The sequence below is a fragment of the Strongylocentrotus purpuratus genome, unplaced genomic scaffold (assembly GCF_000002235.5).
Source record: "Strongylocentrotus purpuratus isolate Spur 01 unplaced genomic scaffold, Spur_5.0 spur5_scaffold_1, whole genome shotgun sequence".
NCBI lineage: Eukaryota > Metazoa > Echinodermata > Echinoidea > Camarodonta > Strongylocentrotidae > Strongylocentrotus > Strongylocentrotus purpuratus.
In genome coordinates, this window is record NW_022145594.1 from 38,013,029 (window position 1) to 38,034,470 (window position 21,442).

The window sequence follows — 21,442 nt, forward strand, 5'->3', positions numbered from 1 at the left end:
ATCATGGCTTAAGGCATGGGCAAACAGAGGATTATTTAAAGTTGGGGACTGGGGCAAAGTAGATGTAAGCGATCCAGCATACATTTAAGAACTAAATTATTCATTCCTTTACCAAGCTTTGTATTTCTTGAAATATGTGAATAGTTGGTTTGTTTGTATTTTGATAATGTGAAATATTAAAGCTTATATTTAACAGTATCCAAAAGACACCCTAAATTAACCAGTCCACCATTTATTCTTCAGTAACGAAAACAAAACGCGACCTTTTGCAAAGGGTACGACGAATTATGTTGTAAACTGTGTATAATATATATGTACATGTGATAACAGCTCATAAGCTGAGCCTATTCGTCGCGATATTACAAAAACACCTGTAAGAAGCTATTATCCATTCAGCTCTGCATTATTTTACTTAATGTTTTGTTAAAATGCAAATATCTTTGTATGTTTGTACAACTTGTTTTGTTCTAGCATTGGCTGGATATAACTTGTAATAATTGCTTTCCACTTGTATAGTGAACGTAATCAACAAGAGTGGTATCGTGTTGAGAGCCATAACTAAATGAGAAGTGTATGCACTGTACATAAGCACCTTTCTATCTCTTCACAGACCGTGAGAAACGGGACCATGAATATAAATAGAATTTTAGCCAAGTCATTTCCTCGGTGCATTCAGATATAAGCATAATATAGAAGGAGACTAAATATTACCACAGAGTTTGGGTAAAAAGAAATAATGCGAGAGAGATGTACAATTATGGGACACTTTTGAATGTAGAATAATTTTGTTGGTGCATCCTTTTATAATAAAGAAATATAAGGTCCGTTTGATAAAAATACCCCAATTATGTTCTAATTGTATCAGGAATCTGTCTCCCTGGGCCTCATCCAAAGTTCCAAAATTGTATAGGTTTTCCCGCCCAATTTCATCAGAGTTGCACCCGATTTAACGATGCGATCATTCAATTTCGAGCGAATTTGAATGATCACCGAGATCAACATTCAAAAAGCTAATTAGTTCATTCAATTTAATTGTATAAGCATGCGATTTCATGATTTTCTCACATAAACGTGTAAAAAGCGCGTTCAAATTAAAAATGCAAGTAAATGCATTCAATTTCGCACCTGCACCGCCCTGATGAACGTTAGGGTATTCAAATTGACGAATAGGCAAGCATTTACAGCATTTGGGCAGTCTTTTTCTGTTACTGTTTATATTCTTTGCAATCTGCATCTCTTTGAATAAATTATGCAAACTTTATGTACCTTGAAATGGGACCTTTCCTTAAAGTGAAATATCTCATTCATCTAACAAACCGTCATGTAAACAAATTATGATTTATAACCATTCTGTAAGTGTTATATCCATACTGCTAGGGAGTACAGTAAAACTGGAAAAAAAGATTAGAAAGAAAATAAATATATAGAATATAATAAAAATAAACATGAAACTTTAAGAATGAAAATTAAGTTGTATAATTAAAAATAATGAGAAAAAAAATATGACGCGAAAATATTGCGGAAAAAATATAGAACTACAGAACTTGTTTATGTTAATTTAATTTGAACGTTCAAAGTGCGAAGGTGTGTGCCTATAAATGAAATTGAAATTGGTATTAAGCACGAAATTGAACGTCTATCCAGCTTGCGCGAAATTGAATGACAACTTAGCGGCACTAAATTGGATGGATTTCTCTCTAAATTGAATGAAATAAAATTTTAAAGGAATGATATGAAATGAAATTAAATGCTCAAAGAATGAAAATGAACCATGAGAGCAGAGAGTTGATGGAAACCGTTCGAACTTGAACGCCTATTCATGAAGTCGAATGCAACTCTGATGAAATTGGGCGGGAAAACCTATATTAAAATGTACGTTGCGAAGAATTTAGGGTTATGCAAAAGTGTGTTTTGTTTTTGTAGAATTGAAAGCATTTTATACATTCGAGTGAAGTAGTCACAAAGGCAGATTTCGTTGGGTCGGCCCACTCGGTTCGGTACGAACAGCAAGCTAGTTCATGTTCTTCACGGGGTTCTTCACCGACAGAAGTCATTCCACATGCTTGATGACGCGGAATCAAACTCTGACTCATTCATTGTTAAACCAGACTGTGCATTGTTCGTCCACAACGTGAAAACCCAATTTATTTGTCGAAACTGTATGCAGATCACGTTAGTACAACTGGTAAGAAATGGTAGAAGCGTTTCGGATGATGACAATAAACTGGAAGTTTTTTTGTTTACTTTTCGTGGCATATGCAAATAAAAGCTCTCTGTTTCTCTCGTTCCCTATCCGTTTCTCTTCCACTTGATATCTCATGTACACATACAATGGTCAGAGCCATATCTAAATACAGCTTGGCCAACTTGGTTTCTCAGGAAAATAAAATATCTATATTGTATACACCATCCCTTAAAAATACCAAGGAATATGCAGATCATTATGATAGATTCTTAGTATTTGTCCTGAAAATCAAGTGAAGAGTGTTTCACTGTCCATGTGGGTGGTTTGGTTTAATCATCCCCTTATGCTACTCACCGTAGCTACAGAATGGTTCACCAGATCAGTGCATTATGACGCGCTCCCTTTTGCCGCAATGCGTGTATGGCAGGAATTGAAGCATGAGACGCAAATTTGGGAAATTCCAAAACCATATCTTTAACTTTTGACTACATGCTTTGATAAAATGAAATTCGGATCCTTGTCATCGTATGAAAAAAAATGGCGACCCGATTTATAAGTTGCTCTGCATGTCTTGCAAGCCTACTGTATAAGTCCTGCAATGTAGGCATGATAATACAAATGTACTTCCTTTAAAAGTTGTATTATGCACCGTGCCTTATTGTTTAAAATGATGCAATGTATCTAGGCTTCCACTGAGCCGGGTTTAAATCCATATGATAGTCTTGTTCAGACGAGGTTTTGCTAGTCATCGTAAGTTAATCCCTATAGCAGTAAATACCTCATGTATAGTTGTCCGCACGCTCCTACTCGGACCAACTTGCCACGATTAAAGCTGAAGTTGAGTTCTGGTCATGCGATTGCATTGTGAAAAAAACGGTGTGGAACCGACCAGAAAAGGTTGATCATCTAGCATATAAGAATTTGTGTGTATTGCAAGGTTCTGGAATCATCAAAATGATAAGAAATTTGGCCAAGTCTTGGTAAAGTTACAAACACTTGCACAGAAAGATGTATATTGGACTACACGAACACGTGGCGTAAAAAGCCGGCCCCCGATTTTTACGATGTTACATGCATATTTAGAATATGAAGGCATTTGAAGAGCCATGCTTTTCAGGGAACATGTCTTAACTGATGTTCTTCCACACTTGCATAATAAGAATGAGTAATGCTCACAAATTATTTTTCACCTCTTCCCAGAACTCAACTTCTCTTTAACCCTAATAAGGCCGGGGGGGGGGGGGCCATTATGGCCCCCCCCCCCCTCCACGATTTTTCTGATTGTTCGAGAACGCATATGGATGGCGCCTCGCCGCTCGCTGACTTTTTTCTTTAGAGTCTTGCGCATCTTTAAAAAAAAAAAAAAAAAAAAATCGGACCTATAGTTACAAGGTCACGTGACCTTTTGTCTTTGCATGTCAGCCCGAAAATCGCTCATTTTTGTGATTTGTGTACAAAACATATGGAAATGTCATTTTTCCTAAAAATAGATCAAACATTGGTTATTGGGTCTTGTTTAAAGTTTAGGTGGTTGTTTTGGGAGTCAAAATAGTTGAATTGTAGGAAGAAATGAAAAAAAACAAAAAAACAATAACATAAATAAGTTAAAAAAACAATGAAATACATAAGAAATTATCAAAACAAGAGATAACATAAGGAATAAGCTGGCTCTTCCAATTTTTTTTGTCGTATTATTGTTCTAAATGGTCTAATGAATATATGTAGTGAAAAAGAATGCTTAAATATGAATAATATAGGATTTATGGGTAAAAATGTGATTTTATGACGTTATTTGCATAAATTGCCATAAATATGCAAATGAGGGATTTTTTTCAAAAAATTGAAATTATCATATTGTTCTATACACTTCACTTGACATGCGTGCAAATTTTCGCGGAGATCGGCCGTTTCACGGCCGAGATCTTAGGGGGGGGGGGGGGCCATAATGCCCCCCCCCCCCCGGCCGTAGTAAGACTTCAAATAGCCCGGCCTTATTAGGGTTAAGTTAACACCAGCTTCCACAGACCAGCGTAAATATAGTTCATGATTAGCACATGTCCCAAATGACCCGAATATTCACAGATCTTCAAAACATGAGGCCCCACTTTGTACATTTTGAAATAATCACTCCTACCATGGACCCTACTACAGATGGACTAATAATGAGAGTCTTACTTTGATCACATCATGACCACCGCCACCTGAAAATGTGTATGTTGATTAGGACATTCATTTGACGCGACAATGTTGATTATGTAATCACGCATCATCACAGACAAAGGGACCTTTTACATTTCTTCAGATTATTTTCGCTGGGCCAGGGCCCAGAGGGTATTTTCAGGAAAAGTATCGTAATTTAAGACCAGTTAGGGGAGCAGTGAACCCCAAAATATGACAATGTGTGTGATTTTAGATAGGGGGGGGGGGGGGGGGGGTTGACATTTGAAAAATCGCGTCGACCAATATTTCGCTTAGTGGGGGGTAGGGAGCACTCCAATTTGTTTTCAATTTGAAAAAAAGTGCCAACCAATATATATTTATTTTTATTTTGTATTTTTTTTATTTTTTATTTTTTTGTGGGGGGGGGGGGGGGGGGGGTAGAAAGCACCTTGGCCAGCCCAAGGGGGTATTTAAACCTCCAAATCCCCCTAGATCCGCCCCTGACACGAATGACTCTTCGGTGAGTCTTGTTTCTTCCGATTATTGTTTCTGAACAATAACAACATGAATATGGATATAACATGAATTGTCTTTTTACAACTTATTGATAAATTATTGTTGACATTTGATAAAAAGCCGTTTTGTGGCTTGGTCGAGACAAGTTGTGCTAGTCGTGTAGTCCCGTCTGTACTGTATTGTACTGTATTTTCGTAATGTAATCAAATTTAATACATACGTCTTTGTGAAGTTCCTCAATACAAATTATTTCATTCACCTGTCTAGGATTCGCAATAGTCAGAATGCAAACTGCATGTATTAAGTGTGGCATTACAACTAATGTATGCAGATTGGATTCTGTTTATTTAAATACTATTATTATTATCAGGTGAATGAAATAGTTTGTATCGAGGCACTTGATTCACTTGGGGCGTCATTGAGAACGCCCGTAGATTCGGCCAAAACCCGTTCTAGATTTCAGGGCCTCAGCGGTCATCCAACTGTTACTATAGTATCTTCTCGATTTTGCACACGAACCGCATTTTCTAATTCCGCAATGAGTTTGCGAAAATTCCCTATTACGCAGAGGCGGCAGAACCCGGTTCTAGTTGGACACAATATGGCGACTACTGCTTTGTTGGGCAAGCACAAAATAACAGCATGATGCATTAAAAAACCTTTAGTACTGTATTAGGTGTCATTCCACATATTTGTCAGTCAAGGTAGACGATCTCCTTTTCTTTGCTAGAAAGCTTATGTATGGCTGCGTGGAGTATCATTATTTCGTCACGAATTAAATAAACCACAGTCTTTTTGTTCATATTTTTTCTCTTTCTAATGCAGTTGTTAATTGTGATGTACCAGATGGCGTTGTGCATACTGATTTGCAAAAAACTGCAGAGAAAGGAGATGAGCTAGTTCTGAAATGTCAATTCTATGAAACGCCAATCGCCGTTTACTGGAAGAAAGGAGATGAGCCCACGAAGTCACCCAACCTGATCACGTGGGTGGACGGGGAACCCGCTCTAGGGTCATGCGTTCATGACGGGTCTTGCTATATGAGCGCTGATTTCTCTCTCATCATCACAAACATTACAGTTTCAGATCAAGGAACATATATCTGCAGAGTTTCAAACTACAAAGGGATCTTGATTCACAACTTTACAGAAGTAAACGTCTTCGGTGAGTATATCACTCTGTGATCATTTAACAGTATGACTGAGAATTAACCCTGATAGGATTGTTTGATAAATATCTCTATGCTGTATAATTATACTACCTTTTTTGTTTTAATCATGACAACAAAAAGAGAATATTATTATTTCATGTTCTACACCATAATATTTACTTTTACTATAATATTAATAATGATATTGATATATATCTTCAATTTGAACATACATTTGAAGAAAATAGCTCTTTGCGTTATGATAGTTCTCACTCATACATGATTTTCCTTAATAAACTTAAAGGTAATACAAAGTTTTGGTATGGGCTCATTAATTTGGTTCAAATGAACATATTGGAAGCATATGCGATTTTACAATGTTCAATGGTCGTTGTCGCGAATGAATTCGAGTCTAAAGTGATGAAATCGTAAATAATATACTCTGTATTTGTATAGCGCCCTCTTAAGACTGATATTACTTTACCTTTAAAGCAATGTTTCTCGACTACAGTCGACCGATTTGCTATTCCTGTTTATTTATATATCAGAACTGCATATTCTGAGATTGTCATGGTCGCAGCTATACAGTGCGTTCCAAAAAAAAAAACTATACACTTTTGAAATGGCTGCCGAATAAAAAATATGATATTCTTGAGGGAAAAGTTTTATATGTATAGAAAGCTCATAGACTCAACTTTCATATAACACCAAATTGTCCGAAAATATTTCATGCTTGGGTGAGCACTGCTCACTTTTGTAAAGGGTATGACAATTAGGTTGCGCAGGAATTGGCCTTCCAATTTGAAAGAGGTAAATCCTTTGGAACTTACGGAATTGAGGATGATATGATAAATTTATGATCAATTGTGATGAGTTTGGGTTTGCTGAGTGCAATTTGTGGTTTATGGGATTAATATTTTATGCATGAGTGAACAGGAATTGCATTTGTTTTTACCGTATAGCAATGTAACTTTACATGGTAGACTCAGTGGTGTGTTCATGGGAGTCAGGACGGGGTGATGGTACATGGTGCAGGGGAGGTGAGATGTAGGGTAGAACTTTGTTGGGTAAATGGGATAAGGGTCAAGAGGACATGTATGCCCCTCCCCCTCCTCTCTTTCTCTCTCTCTCTCTCTCTCTGTCCGGGTATGCTTGTGCATATCTTGACAATCCATTAGACAATCAACATTCAGCAATCAATCACTTAATCAACAATGTATCAGTCAATCGGTCAATCAATTAATCATTCAAGCATTCAGTCACCATTCAGTATTTCAATCAATTTAATCATTCAATAAATCAATCATAATTAATCAATAACTCAATCTATCAACCAACTAACAAGTCATTTTAGCACTTGAGTTTCGCACAAGAAATACGTTACAGTTTAACACAAATTCACAAATTTGTAAAAGTGAACATGTCAGTCTTTCTTTTCAGTTTTCAATTTTACAACTGTTTCATCCATCTTGTAAGAGAAAAAAAGGGGAGAAAATATCCGATAATGGAAACTAAATTTAAAAGTCTCCCAGTTCAATGGCCAACATGTCCACCTCCTCTTTAGATGCACAATCTTGGTGAAGGTTTTTATTCAAAGTCACAGATGTAAAAAAAAAAAAAAAAAAAAAAGTTTGTAACATGGAAATTACAACATGTACCATCACCCCACCCTGACTCCCATGAGCACACCACTGAGTCTACCAGGGAAATTTACAATACTACACTAAAAATTTAATTCCTGTCACTCATGCATAAAAGTTTGGTTTAATAAACCATGAAATTCACTCAGCAAATCATGAATGCATCATATCACCCTCAATTTTGTTAGCCCCAAACGATTTACCTCTCACAAATTGAAAGGCTAATTCCTGCGCAACTTAATTTCCATACCCTTTACAAAAGTGAGCAGTGCTCACCCAAGCATGAATTATTTTCGGACAATTTGGTGTTATATGAAAGTTGAGTTTATGAGCTTTCTATACATATAAAACTTTTCCCCAGAAATTATATATTTATTTTTTTTGGCAGCCATTTCAAAAGTGTATAGTTTTTTTGGGGGACGCACTGTATACCATGGAATGGCCTTATGCGTTATCTGAAATATTTGAAATTTACCGGGAGCCCCGGTAAATCTTTGATTATTCAATTCTCGAAAGCAAAAGTGTTTTAGGGGCTTTATTTTCTAGTGCTCATAAAACACTCACAGAGGCATACAAATATATACAAATTGTAAAGATTTACTATCCATCTACATTTCAAAATTTCCCAACATTTTGCATTACCTTCAAAGTATATTTTTTTCATTTTCAGCTCCTCCGATAGAACCCTTTCCCTTTATCGATGAATGTCGAGGAATACTTCCAAAGGACGCTGAACAATCCTGTATTATTCCATCCTCTGATAGCATCACCATAACCTGCTCAGCCTCAAGCTACTTTCCAGACATCGATCTCTTCTTCTTACACGAATCCAGAAAGATGGGTGCAACAAATACCGAGGAAGATGCAAACATGGACGGTACGAGAAACAAATCAATCTCCATCGTCGCTGAACCCAGTGAAATCCCCTATGTTTGTGTCGCTTCTGATATCCCGGGATTGCAAGACCAAAGGAACGTCACCGTCACCGTGACCTTGCTAGAATCTACTGTTACCATGACAACATCCTCCAATCAAACCACGTTATCACCGAGTCCGAATGGAGGTATAGCCACATTGGTAAGAACTCACGACGAATTATTATTGTATGTAGAGTTGATAGATATAGTAAACAACTGCCATCATCTAGAACAAACCCGTTGTCGGCTAGGTCACTACGCCCTCTCGCTGCAAAGTCAAACATACAGGTTTGCACTTCTAATAAACTAGTTGAGAAGGCCTTATCTAGAGTATCGGTAAACTTTATCCACACAAGGTACCTTTGAATGTGTACGACATCAAGGAATTAGTCAATCGTGTTTGGACTGTTTTTGAAGGTACCGATGATTGATATGTCATAATTCAAGATCTTGTGTACCATTTGCTTTTTGAGAAAAGGAAGCGGGGATAATTTCCTTATGTATCGGGAAATCACACTAATTCCCATATATGTCATGGGTCGACAAGCATATTTAGATCCAAAAATTAACCGAACAGTAATGACGAATGATTAGTATTTCTAATGAATGGTTACTCGTTAGAAGGAAAACAATGTTTTGTCACATGTCCGCTATCAACCTATTACGTGGTAAGCATTTAGGTCATAATTCTATAATTGTGACTAGCGACCCGTTACAAAATAAAGATGTTGGATGTTACACATTTAAGTTAACCTGACTTCATTAACTGAATATTATTGACTGAATATAAGCAGTACTTACCACATGGGAACATGAAATACAGTTTGTAAACGATCACCATACATTGTAAAAACTTAAATGTGAAATCACCATTTCAAAAGGCCGAAGAATGACTACTTCTTTTAAATGTCAGATCAACACTTTTAATATGATACGTGTACATGTAAATTTAACATTTATGTTGTAGGATCCATCATGTTCAAAACGTTGATCTGATATGGTTTTAATGGTGATTTAACATTACAGTATGTGATGAGTTGTACGAGAAAAGAGTACGACGTAAACTTGTATTCACTGACAGATTCTTTATTTGCAGTTGTACCAGTTATCGTGGTCTTTCTTATATTGGCTGTGGTTTGTGTTTGTGTTGCCATCATAATCTGGCGTCGGAAGAAACAACGAAGGATTCAAGGTGTGTTTATATATATGGCTCATCATCACTTGGTTGAGTTATGAACACTAATCATAATCAGTTTTGCAAAGAAAATATGATAGGTCGTAGTGCAAAGTTAATGGATTGTTTTCTTTTTACGGAGCCATATTTCCCACTTTTTCTATGACTACGATGTCATTGTTTATGGCAATGTTGTTTAGATAGATGCATATATATCCTAATATGTTAATTTTGTATTTTTATGAACCTTTGATCATCACGGAATATAATCTTAAACGAAACAAATTTGAGAAAAATTTCATTTAAAAATGATCTCGGGTAATATCAATAGATTTATATCTAATTTGTTTATCAACAGACCAACACATTAATGTTGTACGTAAGCTTCTACGAGTACCAAAATAGCAATGCAATTGAATACACCAAAGATAAATTTTTAGAAGCTTAGTCATACTGTGAAATCGCACAAGGCAAACTATTTTCACATTTACTGTGAATAATGATGTACTATAGAAAAATAATAATGATAACAGAAGCTTCATTTGCATATCGCATAAAAATACGTCCAATTCCTGTAAATGAGACCAGTTTTGGAAACGCCCCCTCTCAACAAATGAAATGGACGCTCTTATTACAAATCATTTGAAAGAATATGTTTTGACTAATACGTGATGATACAAATTTTGCCGGGAAACCGCCTACTTATTGATATATTTGTTAAATTATCATATCGATCCAGCCTTGATAGATATCGTGTAGTCCCAAATACATATTTTTGTGTACAGTGCTTGTAACTTTACCAAGAATGGGCCTAATTTCTTATGATGTTGATGATTCCAGAACCTTGCAGTACACACCATATATGCTAGATGATCAACCATTTCTGATCGATTCCACAGCATATCTTTCATAATACAATCGCATGACCAAAACTGGTCCATACCGTTAACATGGACTAAGGTTCAATGCGTTGGACGCCCCTGAGGAAAATGACTTTCGACCGCATAGATTCAATGGTAATTGCTCAGGTTTTCCTTTTTTTTTCCGTACAGAAAAAGACGAAGAGGAATCCATGCCACTACATCTAGACCGACAGATAAATGGTAACTCCTTATATTGATTTATCATGACACAAATTAAGAATCAAATTATTTCCTTGCAGATACTTACAACAACAAAAATCACACACACATGCACACACAAACATATTCGCAATCCCCCCCCCCCCCCCACCACATGCAGTCATAATTACTAGCAAGTTGCTTTAGGAAATGTTACCAGTATGTACTTTATATATATGTATATGCATAATGCTTGAATCACTTTGTTTTCAGCAAGGGTCTTTGCTTTTCTTCTCTCTTGTTTTATGTTTATACTATAAACGATAAAGTGCGAAGTCCATATAGTTGACGGTTGTCATTATGTTAGCGTAAGTTTCATGCAATAATATACTTTTCTAATTTCTTTTGATGCAAACTCTAGTATGGTCAAAAATAAATACTCAACAGTTTGTGGGTTATAATAAATTCTCTCAGGGAAAGTATCCTTCTTTGAACTGTGGTACCTGGTTAATAATATGGATGAGGCAAACTTAAAAATGCTACGGGACGCCCTCCTCTATCTGGGAATTCCTGGAGTAGGGAAAGAACTAACTACAGACACGGCCTTTGCCTTACTTTGTGACTGGAAGGATAAATCATTTGACAGAGAAGGATCAAGATTGAAGAAAGCACTCATCGAAAAGGGACTTGCCCGTTCCTGGAAAGATATGTGTGGTGAGTATTGATTCCAAATCTTGATCTCAAAGTCACAATGTATCAGGTGTAAATGTTAAAGCAAACATTGCCAAGCAACCAGTGCTAATTATCTAGAACGTTAAATGCACTATGTTTGAAGTCAGATACAATAGATAAGAAAAGGAGATCAGATCGAATTTAAACGAATTCGCACGAGAATCTCAGCAATGGATACTCTTTATAAGTTTGTTGAATATTATGGAAATAAATACGTCTTTAATACCATGTATATGGAAGATGAACCCAGCATTTATTGTTTTACTATTTTATTCGATATTTACTATAATGATTATTACTTTTTTCTGAAGAACGGAGATTGGAGACAAAGTCTGGTGTTTCCGAAGAGCTTTTGGATCATATTTTATGGAACATCGGTGATGAAATTAACATTAGTCAATTCCTTAGTGAACTGATCGCCGATAAACGTGAAACCCGATGTAATGTGTCAGGAAATAAAGGATACGTTTTCAAGGAATCCCTGGTTGTCTTGAGGGAGTGGAGTGAGGGAACACAGACTGAAAGCCAAGCCATTCAATTAAGTCTAGCTTTAGAAAGAGCTAATTGCAAGCCTCTAGATCGGACTTTCTTCAAGGGTGAGTCCATGTCTTATTTTCCAAGGTTTCAATTGCTGCAATTTATTTATGATGGATTGATTGTGCTTGTTTCTTGTAAAATTAAAACTCTCCCGTCATTCATATAGATACAGAACAGTTTTTAATACAGTTTTAAGGAAAATTGTAATGATTTGGGATTGATATGATGGACGGAACCTGGAAGAAGGTTGTACCATCTTTTTTCATGTTCTTTCTTTCATCCTCTCTATATCCCCGTCTCTCTTTTTTCCTAGCGCTTTTCCTTCTGACAAGGGTGCGCCCGTGTTTTCCCTTGTAGATGCACCTGTGGGTGCCACTACAAATAGTTTTAGTTAGTTTTATTCTTACACGTTTTCTTCTGAATTCTCTTTTTCCCGTATGCATAATACAGGGACCACTAGGCAATGGGTAACATTTAATTTACGTCTCACTTAGTAATTCATTTATCGAGATATCTGTTCACTAACATAGTTACATGGTACAACATGTGAGGGACCTAGACGGGAAGAGGGATGGAGACATCTTGTGACATCTTCTTCATGTATTTATTTCTGACAGCCAGTACCTGCGCTACTGGGTACCAATGCTAATAATTATAATCACACAGAGGTATATTTACAAATTGTAAATATACCTCTGTAACCACTGGACATTTCGTGACTTCTTATTGTTTGTTTGTTCGTAGTTCCTGAACATCTGCTGAAGGCGATATCCCCACAAGAGGTAGAAGGGTTCGTTTACAGACTGACAGGAAGACATTGTAAGAGGCTTGCTAAGGCTGTAGGAAGTACCGATGAGAAGGTGATTACCACCCTCATTAATGACAATAATGACGATCTGTTCGACACTCAATCAATGATCATGGACTGGGTAGATGGACAGGAAAGCAGCAACTTCGAGAAGAGATGCAGGCTTGATGATGCCATCATCACAATTGGTCGCCATGACATGACAGGTATTAGATCCATTAAACAATCATTTTGTAATGTATTTTTTCATTTCGTATGTTCACTACCCAATCAATTCATTAATTGATTAAGTTATTTATTAATCTTATAATTATATAAAGAGACCATCTTCACTTGTGTGTGATACTTAAGAGCCTTGTATCAGGTAACTCATCACGATTTTTGGGGACATGTTTATTCTTCTTCAATATATACGTTAAGAGACTACTTTTAAGACAGGGCATAAACATTATCAATTTTTTCTTCTTCTGTGTTTCAGATTCATTTGGGACAACCATCTATCGGGTTAAAACAGGAGGTACTGTACAAAGACCACATCCAGATGCCAAGAAATTCAGTGAGTTTGCATTTTTTCTAGTCAGTTAACAACAATAATTGTGTGTTCTATTTATACCTCCCTACCTATATAATGAAATGACTCCGATTTAAAGAAGAACACAAGTACTACTCCATCCCTCGCCGCATAATCTTGTTCGATTACTTCAACACTTGTTAAAAGTAACAATGGCATTTTGGAAGGTAGACTTCTCCCGATCCGAATAACGAAGGTTAATTCCTGTCAGAATCATTTATATTTACTGCTTTATTAATACTACATCCTTGTCCAAGTTAATATAGCCAAACTTCTTATTCCTTTAATCAAACATTTAAATGTCAACAGTGGCATTTTCCCGCTTGTTTTGCAAGCAGAAATACGATTGATTGTCAAATAATTGTGTTATGCCTTCACTTTTGTCATATTCTATTCCAAAATGAAAATGACACAACATACGCTTTTTTTTACAGACAGTGCACTGATCTACGAAAAACTAAAATTGTCCAGATGTAAGACTTAATTTTACAAAACAAAGGGAAGTCTCGAAAAAGAACACTGAAAACAATGTTTTCATATATTAGAATCAATCTATGTATGTATTTACTTGGTTTGAGCCCTCTGTCGCTCAACAAATTATTTAAAGCTTATAAACCTTATCATGAATATTTGAACATGTACCATCCTAGCATTTTTTAAACTACTACTGTGACAACTGACCTTTGCTTTACACACAGATAGTACTAGCATTTTTAATGATGATCTACATGCGTTGCTGAAGCATCTTCCTAAAGGTGCGGTATCAGTGTTTCTTGAGAAGCTCGGCATCTCAATTGATGAGGATATGGACGATATGAAAGAGAGGCTGACAGGTTGGAGGGACGATCATCTGAGAGGATCTAAAGTATGTTCTCTACAGGAACTTGTTTTGATCCACAAAGATGTGCTGAAGAAGACAAATAACAATAATGGTAATTGTTTGAATCGATAAAATATTATTTGGTATCATCGCATCCGAAAGAAGATGACTTACCCCGTGCAAATATATTTTTACCGATGAATCTAAAAGAGTGAAAAACATTGTTTTTTCGTCTAGAAATATATTGCCTGACACTGCGTCAGACAAATAATAAAACTCTAAATTCCTGCTAGATTATTACCATATTTGTATTGCAACAGAAAGCTGAATTTACCATATTCTATCACTTATTTAGTTAAAAGTACATTAAGTAAATTCATCCTTCCTTCAAACATTATACAATTGCTCTAAAAGGGACTCTTAGAAAGAATGTCTGTCGGGACACACCTGTCAATTGTATTCATTTCTGTGCTGTACATTTATTCAATTAATATTTTCTTAAGTACTCGACTTAAAAGACGAGGAGCTAGAGGATGTGTTTGCAAGCATATCTTCCAGGGAACAGATGGACCAGCTAAAGTCAGGGATTGGAATAGCTATCAAAGAGGGGCCTTTCACTCTAGAGCATCTTAAAGAATGGAGAAATAGCCAAGGCATGGAGAAACGTCGAGAGAATCTAAGAAAAACGCTCCATGATATGAAATTATCAGGTTCGTACAGTTATTTCTTTCCCAAATACAAAAGTCTACACAGGCATTGTTCACTCTACAATTCGTCGCTGTTTTCACGAAGTGACGGTAGTGAAAAAACAATGCATTCACTTTGCGTTACGATTTTCCTCACTACCGTCACTTCGTGAAAACAAGGACGAATTAAGATATCAAGAAACATTAAAGTCAAACATATACCCATTATAGTAAAGATAATCATACAATTGCTACATATCATAATAGTCTGCATAGTCTTACAAGTCAGACACGTCGCTAAGCACTCCAAGTTACATTGGCTTTTGCCTGCAAATTAATCTTCCTACACGATTGTGATACTTCTTATATACTTACCATCGAGCTAATTGCGCAAGTCTACTCGTTTATCTTTTAGGATGCGTTGTTGATCGGCGTCCTCCACAACATGTGTACAGAGCTGAGATGGTACGTTTAGCGTTCACTATGCTATATACTGACGTTAGACCATTGGCCGAACTTCTCAACATGGATACGAGCAAAGGAAAAATAGTGCGAGAACCCCAGAAAGGGACTGTAGGTCTGTTACTCCAACTATTGGAGAAATCGAGGGATAGCGGCACACATCGCCGCCGTGATTTCTGTGTCGCCATTAGAGATCTTGGATATCTGGATGTTGCTCGATTAGCTTATTTCGGTGAGCAAACATTATACATTTTGGGGGGCATTTTTTTACCCGCTTTTTTGATATCACTAATTTAAAGAAATTGTTCCTTTTTATTTGTCATGCGAAAATCCGATCGAATGTGTGCATAGGCACTGGAAGGGGTTCGTGAGCTGACATGGGTGTTAATTTGGATAATAACTGTGAACCTAGAAGAACAGTATTGGCCAGTGTAATTTTCTAGTCTTTGAGTTGTGTGCTTTGTGTATCAAACTACACATCGACCCTTGAATTCGAAAATAACAGTGCTAAATTGTGTGATTTGTTGGAGCAGCTGGACGGTAGAGATACTGCTACAGACGGCTTTACAAAGATTTAGGCAGTTTTCCCTCGCGACGGTAATTTAAGGGAGCCAGTGTTTTTGCATGGCCTAAAGACTGGTGTCATTGCTTGTTCAATTTGTGCTTAAAGTAGCATTCGACAAATAGGGTCGGATAGCCATTTAGCGTGAGATATTCTCATTATGGTCAACATGGCTGATCTCTGCTGCGGGTTTACATGGATAACTGATTCTCCGTGCTCGATCAATGAGAATTAAAAAAAGCCCATTTTGTACTGGTACTACTGAACGTGTAAAGGCACATCTGTTGACCTATACAGCCATAGGTTTCCAATAAGCGTAGGTACCGAAGGAATATGCGTTCATGACTGCTATACCATGACTTCAAATTCCAATTTCAAAAGAAAAATATCTGTCCTATCCTACACTGAGATCAGTTCAAGTACGTTAGCATTATGTCGAAAATAACATCAACATCATTATTTAAAAAAAGATCTTCCGAACATGAAGAGGTCCAATATAGTAAGTTATATAAAAGAAGAAACGTACAAGCATTAGTTCGCAGTAATAAACACTCTGCGAAAATGTATGTATCTATTTGATTAAAAAGAATCAAATATTTTGCAACTGATCTTCAGAAACAGCCTCCTCTAGTACATGACATGTATAAGAAAATGGAAATGCTAGGTTATTGTATATTTCTGTAATAATATCTTCTCAGAGTTTGATGGGAAGTTTTCTTCATCTCTCGCACTTAGATATGCTAATGATTTAATTAAATGATTCAACTTCTTTTGTCCGATTTGTTTGCATACAGATTACGATGAAAGCCTTAGTGTACTCTACAACGTTACTTCAAAACTGTCGCAACAGGAAATGGAAATGTTAATGAAGCATCTTGACTCTGATAAAGCGGTCCTGTCGATAGGTCGGGTGAGAACTCGGAGCGCGGGGACATACGACAACCTAATGCTTATGAAGAGATGGAGAGATCAGTTCAGACTGGAACCTTTCCACCACAGCTCGAAGCTGGTTCATGGTCTTCGAGCAATTGGGCGAACGGGACTTGCAGAGGAAGTCCTTGGAGGTGAGTAACGCATCGACAAACCTTGCATGCCCAAATACCAAGTGATGGTGCTTAAAAGTTTTCTTGATGTTTATTTATACTACCTTGCTCTTGCAGCGCAATACATTATATGTGCATTGTTTCTGCGCTCAATACATGTATATGTTTGTTGTTGTTAATACTTTTCCTATTATCATCATTTTCATTGGTACTATTCCTTTTATTTGGACGAGATAATGTGTTCGTTTTTAATGTTATTTTTTGAAATTATTGAACAACCGCACATTTTCCAACTGATTTCTTTCTCTTCATAGGTCTGAACCAACATATGCAAATGAGTGGAGCAGTAGCAATACACATTTGCAACAGTCTCGATGACGATCAACTGCAGAGACTATGTGTACACCTCAGACTACGTACAACAAAACGTCAGGAGGATCGGACTACTACATCAACGGCCGTCGTGGAATGGATGCAGAATTGTGTAAAACACTTTGACAAAATTCCTGCGCTGAACAAAATAGTAAAGAACAAATTCGATTTTCGAAAACATGAGAACAACGAACTTTTCAAGGCAGGATTTTCCGAACTTGCAGAGGAAATCATGCTACTCCAGTACCCTAGATTCTCTAGGACTGTGTAGCCATAATGTCCTTTGACAAGAAATGAATCTACATTTGTGTTACTCTCAATTAACATGTCTTAAATATTGGTGCATGGTATAAGGTGATTGATTCAATGCTTAGTGAAGAGCAGCTGGACTAAAAACATGGTAATAGTATAATGTAGGTTACATGTATGGGCTGTAGAAATGAAACTATTATTGTCATTTTTATTTGTTAACGGTTGTAAACGGGCGGAAATAATTCTTTTTTTCAATAAGTTTCGTTGTGGTAGTCCACACATACCCTTCGCCAAGTTGTGTGGGGTTGTAGTGCATAGACTGGTGTTTTTATACTAGACCAATACGTAGGGAATGTACGCATGCACTCCAATCTTTAAAACATTATGTAGTTACAATTATCTACCCCGTCCCTTAAGACATTTGTTATAGTTATAGTTATTAGTTCTAATGTTTTGTTGGAATGTTCAAATACTAAATACTTTATGAAGGGGAAAAGAGTAAACTTTTAGATGGTCCACCCAATTTTGTATAATGTTAATAATGCGGCGGTTGCTCTATATGCATTGATCTCCAAACGTGTCTGCAAACGACTCATCGGGAAAACTCTTCGTATCTTTCAACACAGTGGGGATTGTGTGTCATATAGTGTAATATAAATGTATTGTGGGGAAGAAAAAAAAAAATCAGTGCTGTCTTTTGTCATTTTTGCAATGCTTTGTATAACTTGTACGCTGTCGTACCCATTTGTAAAGTGACATGGTTTTATTATAATATTGATGATTACAATTTTATTTCTCTTCTCTTTTAAAATTATGCTTACTCAATAAGTAATGATGTATTATTTATTTCCTCAATTTCGAATTTAATATCTGGGCAGATCGTATTTATGGGCAGAAGGTATTGTTCATCCTCTTAAGATTTACAATCCGTTGAGAATACATTGAAACTGTTTTCTCTTAACTCATAGCATGCCATGAGGGTACATGCACGCTACCGTTATAGTGCTTTGTACATGCAAGCTAACCACTGATTCACTGCCATGTGCGTGCAAGGGCGCATTCGTAATAACAGTTATTGTTCATGCTTAATATTGGACTGTACTGTGTGTTTCGCATGCGCTATCAATGGGGATTAGCCCTGTGGCATGATAATAGTTAAAGTGTTTGGTTTTAGAGTGTGGCTACAATGAAAATACTCATCCATCATTTTCAGAGCACTTTCTCGCTTAACGAACCCCGAAACTTAAAGCTGTTTCTTTACTATTCCCACCGACATATGTGTATTCGTTTTTAGAAGCAGGTTGATCCGCAACAAATATTTTCATTTCAGGCAATGACAAGTAAAAAGTTACTGCTGATTGTGGAAAATGTTCGGGACATCAGAAATGTTAGAGTTTGCTCACAAGACGATTATCAAATACTTGCCATACCTGTATAGATTAAAATGTGGATGGATTGTTTATGCAACATTTCTGATCAGCAGTGTAAGACTATTCGTCAGGTAATAATACAATTTACCTAAATAGATGCAAATTAGCTAAACCAAATATATCTGACTTTTATTTCCTTATTCATCAAAGCGTACACAATGGAAAGATACATTGCTAATCGTAATGATAAAAAGCTGCCAATGACAGCAGATGGCAGGTCATGGCCTAGTGGACATCCATTGTCAGATAAGTGAATAAAGATACATTACACTATGTAATCAAATGTTCGTTTTCACTGGTGTTTGAATCATTTGTCAAGTATATCACTGTACCTAGAAGTGTATAATACAGATGAAATGAAAAAAACAAAAACAAATCAAATGTGATTCAATCCGATTCAGATGTAATGTGTAGTGTAACTTTAGAGGTATATAGCAACCAGTGTTTTTTTATTTTTTATATAATTGTAATATTATACACAGATCTTATTTATAGGATTTGGAAACACATTGTGTATTTTTTAATGAACTTTATTTCAGGTTTTAGATAACGAGAGTCAGACTCGACTAGCACATGTGCTATTTTTTATTCTATCTTACCATCAATCACAAACCCATTGTAAATAGTCATTTATTGTTTTACTTGACACTAAAATTACTTATAACTATTTTTTAATATGTGTATATTGTACATATATATCGCTGTAGAACATGTATTTTTATAAAATTATGTCATGTTTGTATGTTATATTGACATCATGTACATTTATATATATCTTTTGTTTCAATGTTTCAATGTAGGTGAATAAAACATTTCAAATAAATTACAATAACATTCAATAGGTTACCACTTGGTAAATGTAGCCTTGGGCCTTGTTCATACTTCTGTGTTGAAATACCAAAACTTATTGTCTTTGCTTATAGCAGGGACTATTGTTGAAAAATGTTGACTATGTTAAACAAAAAAGTATAATTCTTTTTGTGATATAAGTATAATTCATGTGTTTTTCTTTGTAATCGAGATAAGTTTGTGTAACTGATGTACGTATTATTATTCAATTAATAAATGATAGAGAAAAAAAGAAGGAAAAAAAAGTGAAAAGGGACTATTGTGTTTGCTTAAAACCCATACTAAAGTGAGCTTATTGTTGTAAGGTAAATTGCATATGTGCAAGTGAAATTATTTAAGTTACCATGTGAATAAAGACATATATATTTAATGGTACAGGGTAAATTTGTAGCAAGATTGTTATTTTAAAGGTTGGGGAAATTTTGAAAAAATGGATGGATAATGACTATTTACAATTTTGATATATTTGGATGTCCCTGTATTATAAGCATTAGATAATTTAGCACCTGAAACACTTCTGCTTTCGAGTAAAATTAAATAAAAACAAATTTAACTGTGCTCGCGGTTAATTTAATAAATTTCAAATAGCGGCCTACGGTCGTACAATGCACTCTAAAAATAGAGTGCAAAATTTTGCTGTGCAAAATCGCTGTTTAAAAAAGTTGGGTAAAGTATTACCCAACCTTGAGCGAAACACCAAGTCCCTTCGAAATTTAATTACGCTTGCCATAGTGTCATATCAAAATTGGACTGTGCGCATTTCCGGGGGAAGAAAGTAACGATGCAGATTAATATTTGAACCACGCGTTGGGTAAACACAAGCTTTGACACCTAAACGTTGGTATTATGACACAACTGATGTTAAAAACTATGATTGAAGCGCTAGCGTGGTCGGTCGTTCCAAATTAGCTGTTCATCGAATTTATCGTGTTCAAGATCGACAGAGGATGGACGACTTTGTTCGAAATAGACTACGATCATGCACCTGTGTCTTTCCGCAGCATTTATTTGCATGAATGCGTGTAAATCTTCTCAATATGGACATGAAATTCCTCATAATTCTGGACAACACATTATTCGTATGGAGAATGTCATCCGCGATGCAGTCACCTACTGCGAGCACGCCAAGCGAAAAACTGTCTAGCCAAGAGAGAGAGAGAGGTCTGCTACTTATACACTACACTACATATAGCATGTACTTTTCCAGCCAACTCCTCGGACAAATTCTCTTTTTTACCCAAATCTGTGTAAAAAAAAATCATACAATAAGGCTGGGTTCAAATTTTACCCAACTTTTGGGTAAAAAATTACACAAGAACAAAGTTAACGAGTACCCAGGATGAGTTGGGTAAAAATTACCCAATGTTGTGTCAAAAAGGGAACATGGTTGTCGTTGGGTAGCATTTTACCTTTTACATTAGGTCAAATATATTGCAAATCAGTTGGGTGAGACATTAACAATTTGCTGGGTAAATTTTTACTCAACCACCCCTGTGTCAAATTTTACCCAACAAA

General features: G+C 36.1%; 1 protein-coding gene across 1 annotated transcript; it reads left to right on the top strand.

Annotated features, from left to right (window-relative positions):
• Positions 1-5,682: 5,682 nt before the first annotated feature.
• LOC105445455 lies at positions 5,683-19,776 on the top strand. The gene is made up of 13 exons (XM_030978189.1): positions 5,683-6,025; positions 8,322-8,728; positions 9,665-9,760; positions 10,795-10,845; positions 11,278-11,517; positions 11,847-12,131; positions 12,817-13,086; positions 13,359-13,436; positions 14,150-14,383; positions 14,775-14,981; positions 15,373-15,651; positions 16,776-17,045; positions 17,339-19,776. The coding sequence occupies exons 4-13, from the start codon at positions 10,815-10,817 to the stop codon at positions 17,665-17,667; spliced, it is 2,223 nt and encodes a 740-aa protein (XP_030834049.1). The 5' UTR covers positions 5,683-6,025; positions 8,322-8,728; positions 9,665-9,760; positions 10,795-10,814; the 3' UTR covers positions 17,668-19,776.
• Positions 19,777-21,442: the final 1,666 nt, after the last annotated feature.

What these genes read in the sequence shown, in the direction of transcription:
- LOC105445455 (XM_030978189.1), top strand. Translation starts at nt 10,815, where the DNA reads ATGCCACTACATCTAGACCGACAGATAAATG. An exon ending in GAAGACAAATAACAATAATG is followed by an intron (nt 14,384 to 14,774) that starts GTAATTGTTTGA and finishes TATTTTCTTAAG; the next exon opens with TACTCGACTTAAAAGACGAG. An exon ending in CCATGATATGAAATTATCAG is followed by an intron (nt 14,982 to 15,372) that starts GTTCGTACAGTT and finishes TTTATCTTTTAG; the next exon opens with GATGCGTTGTTGATCGGCGT.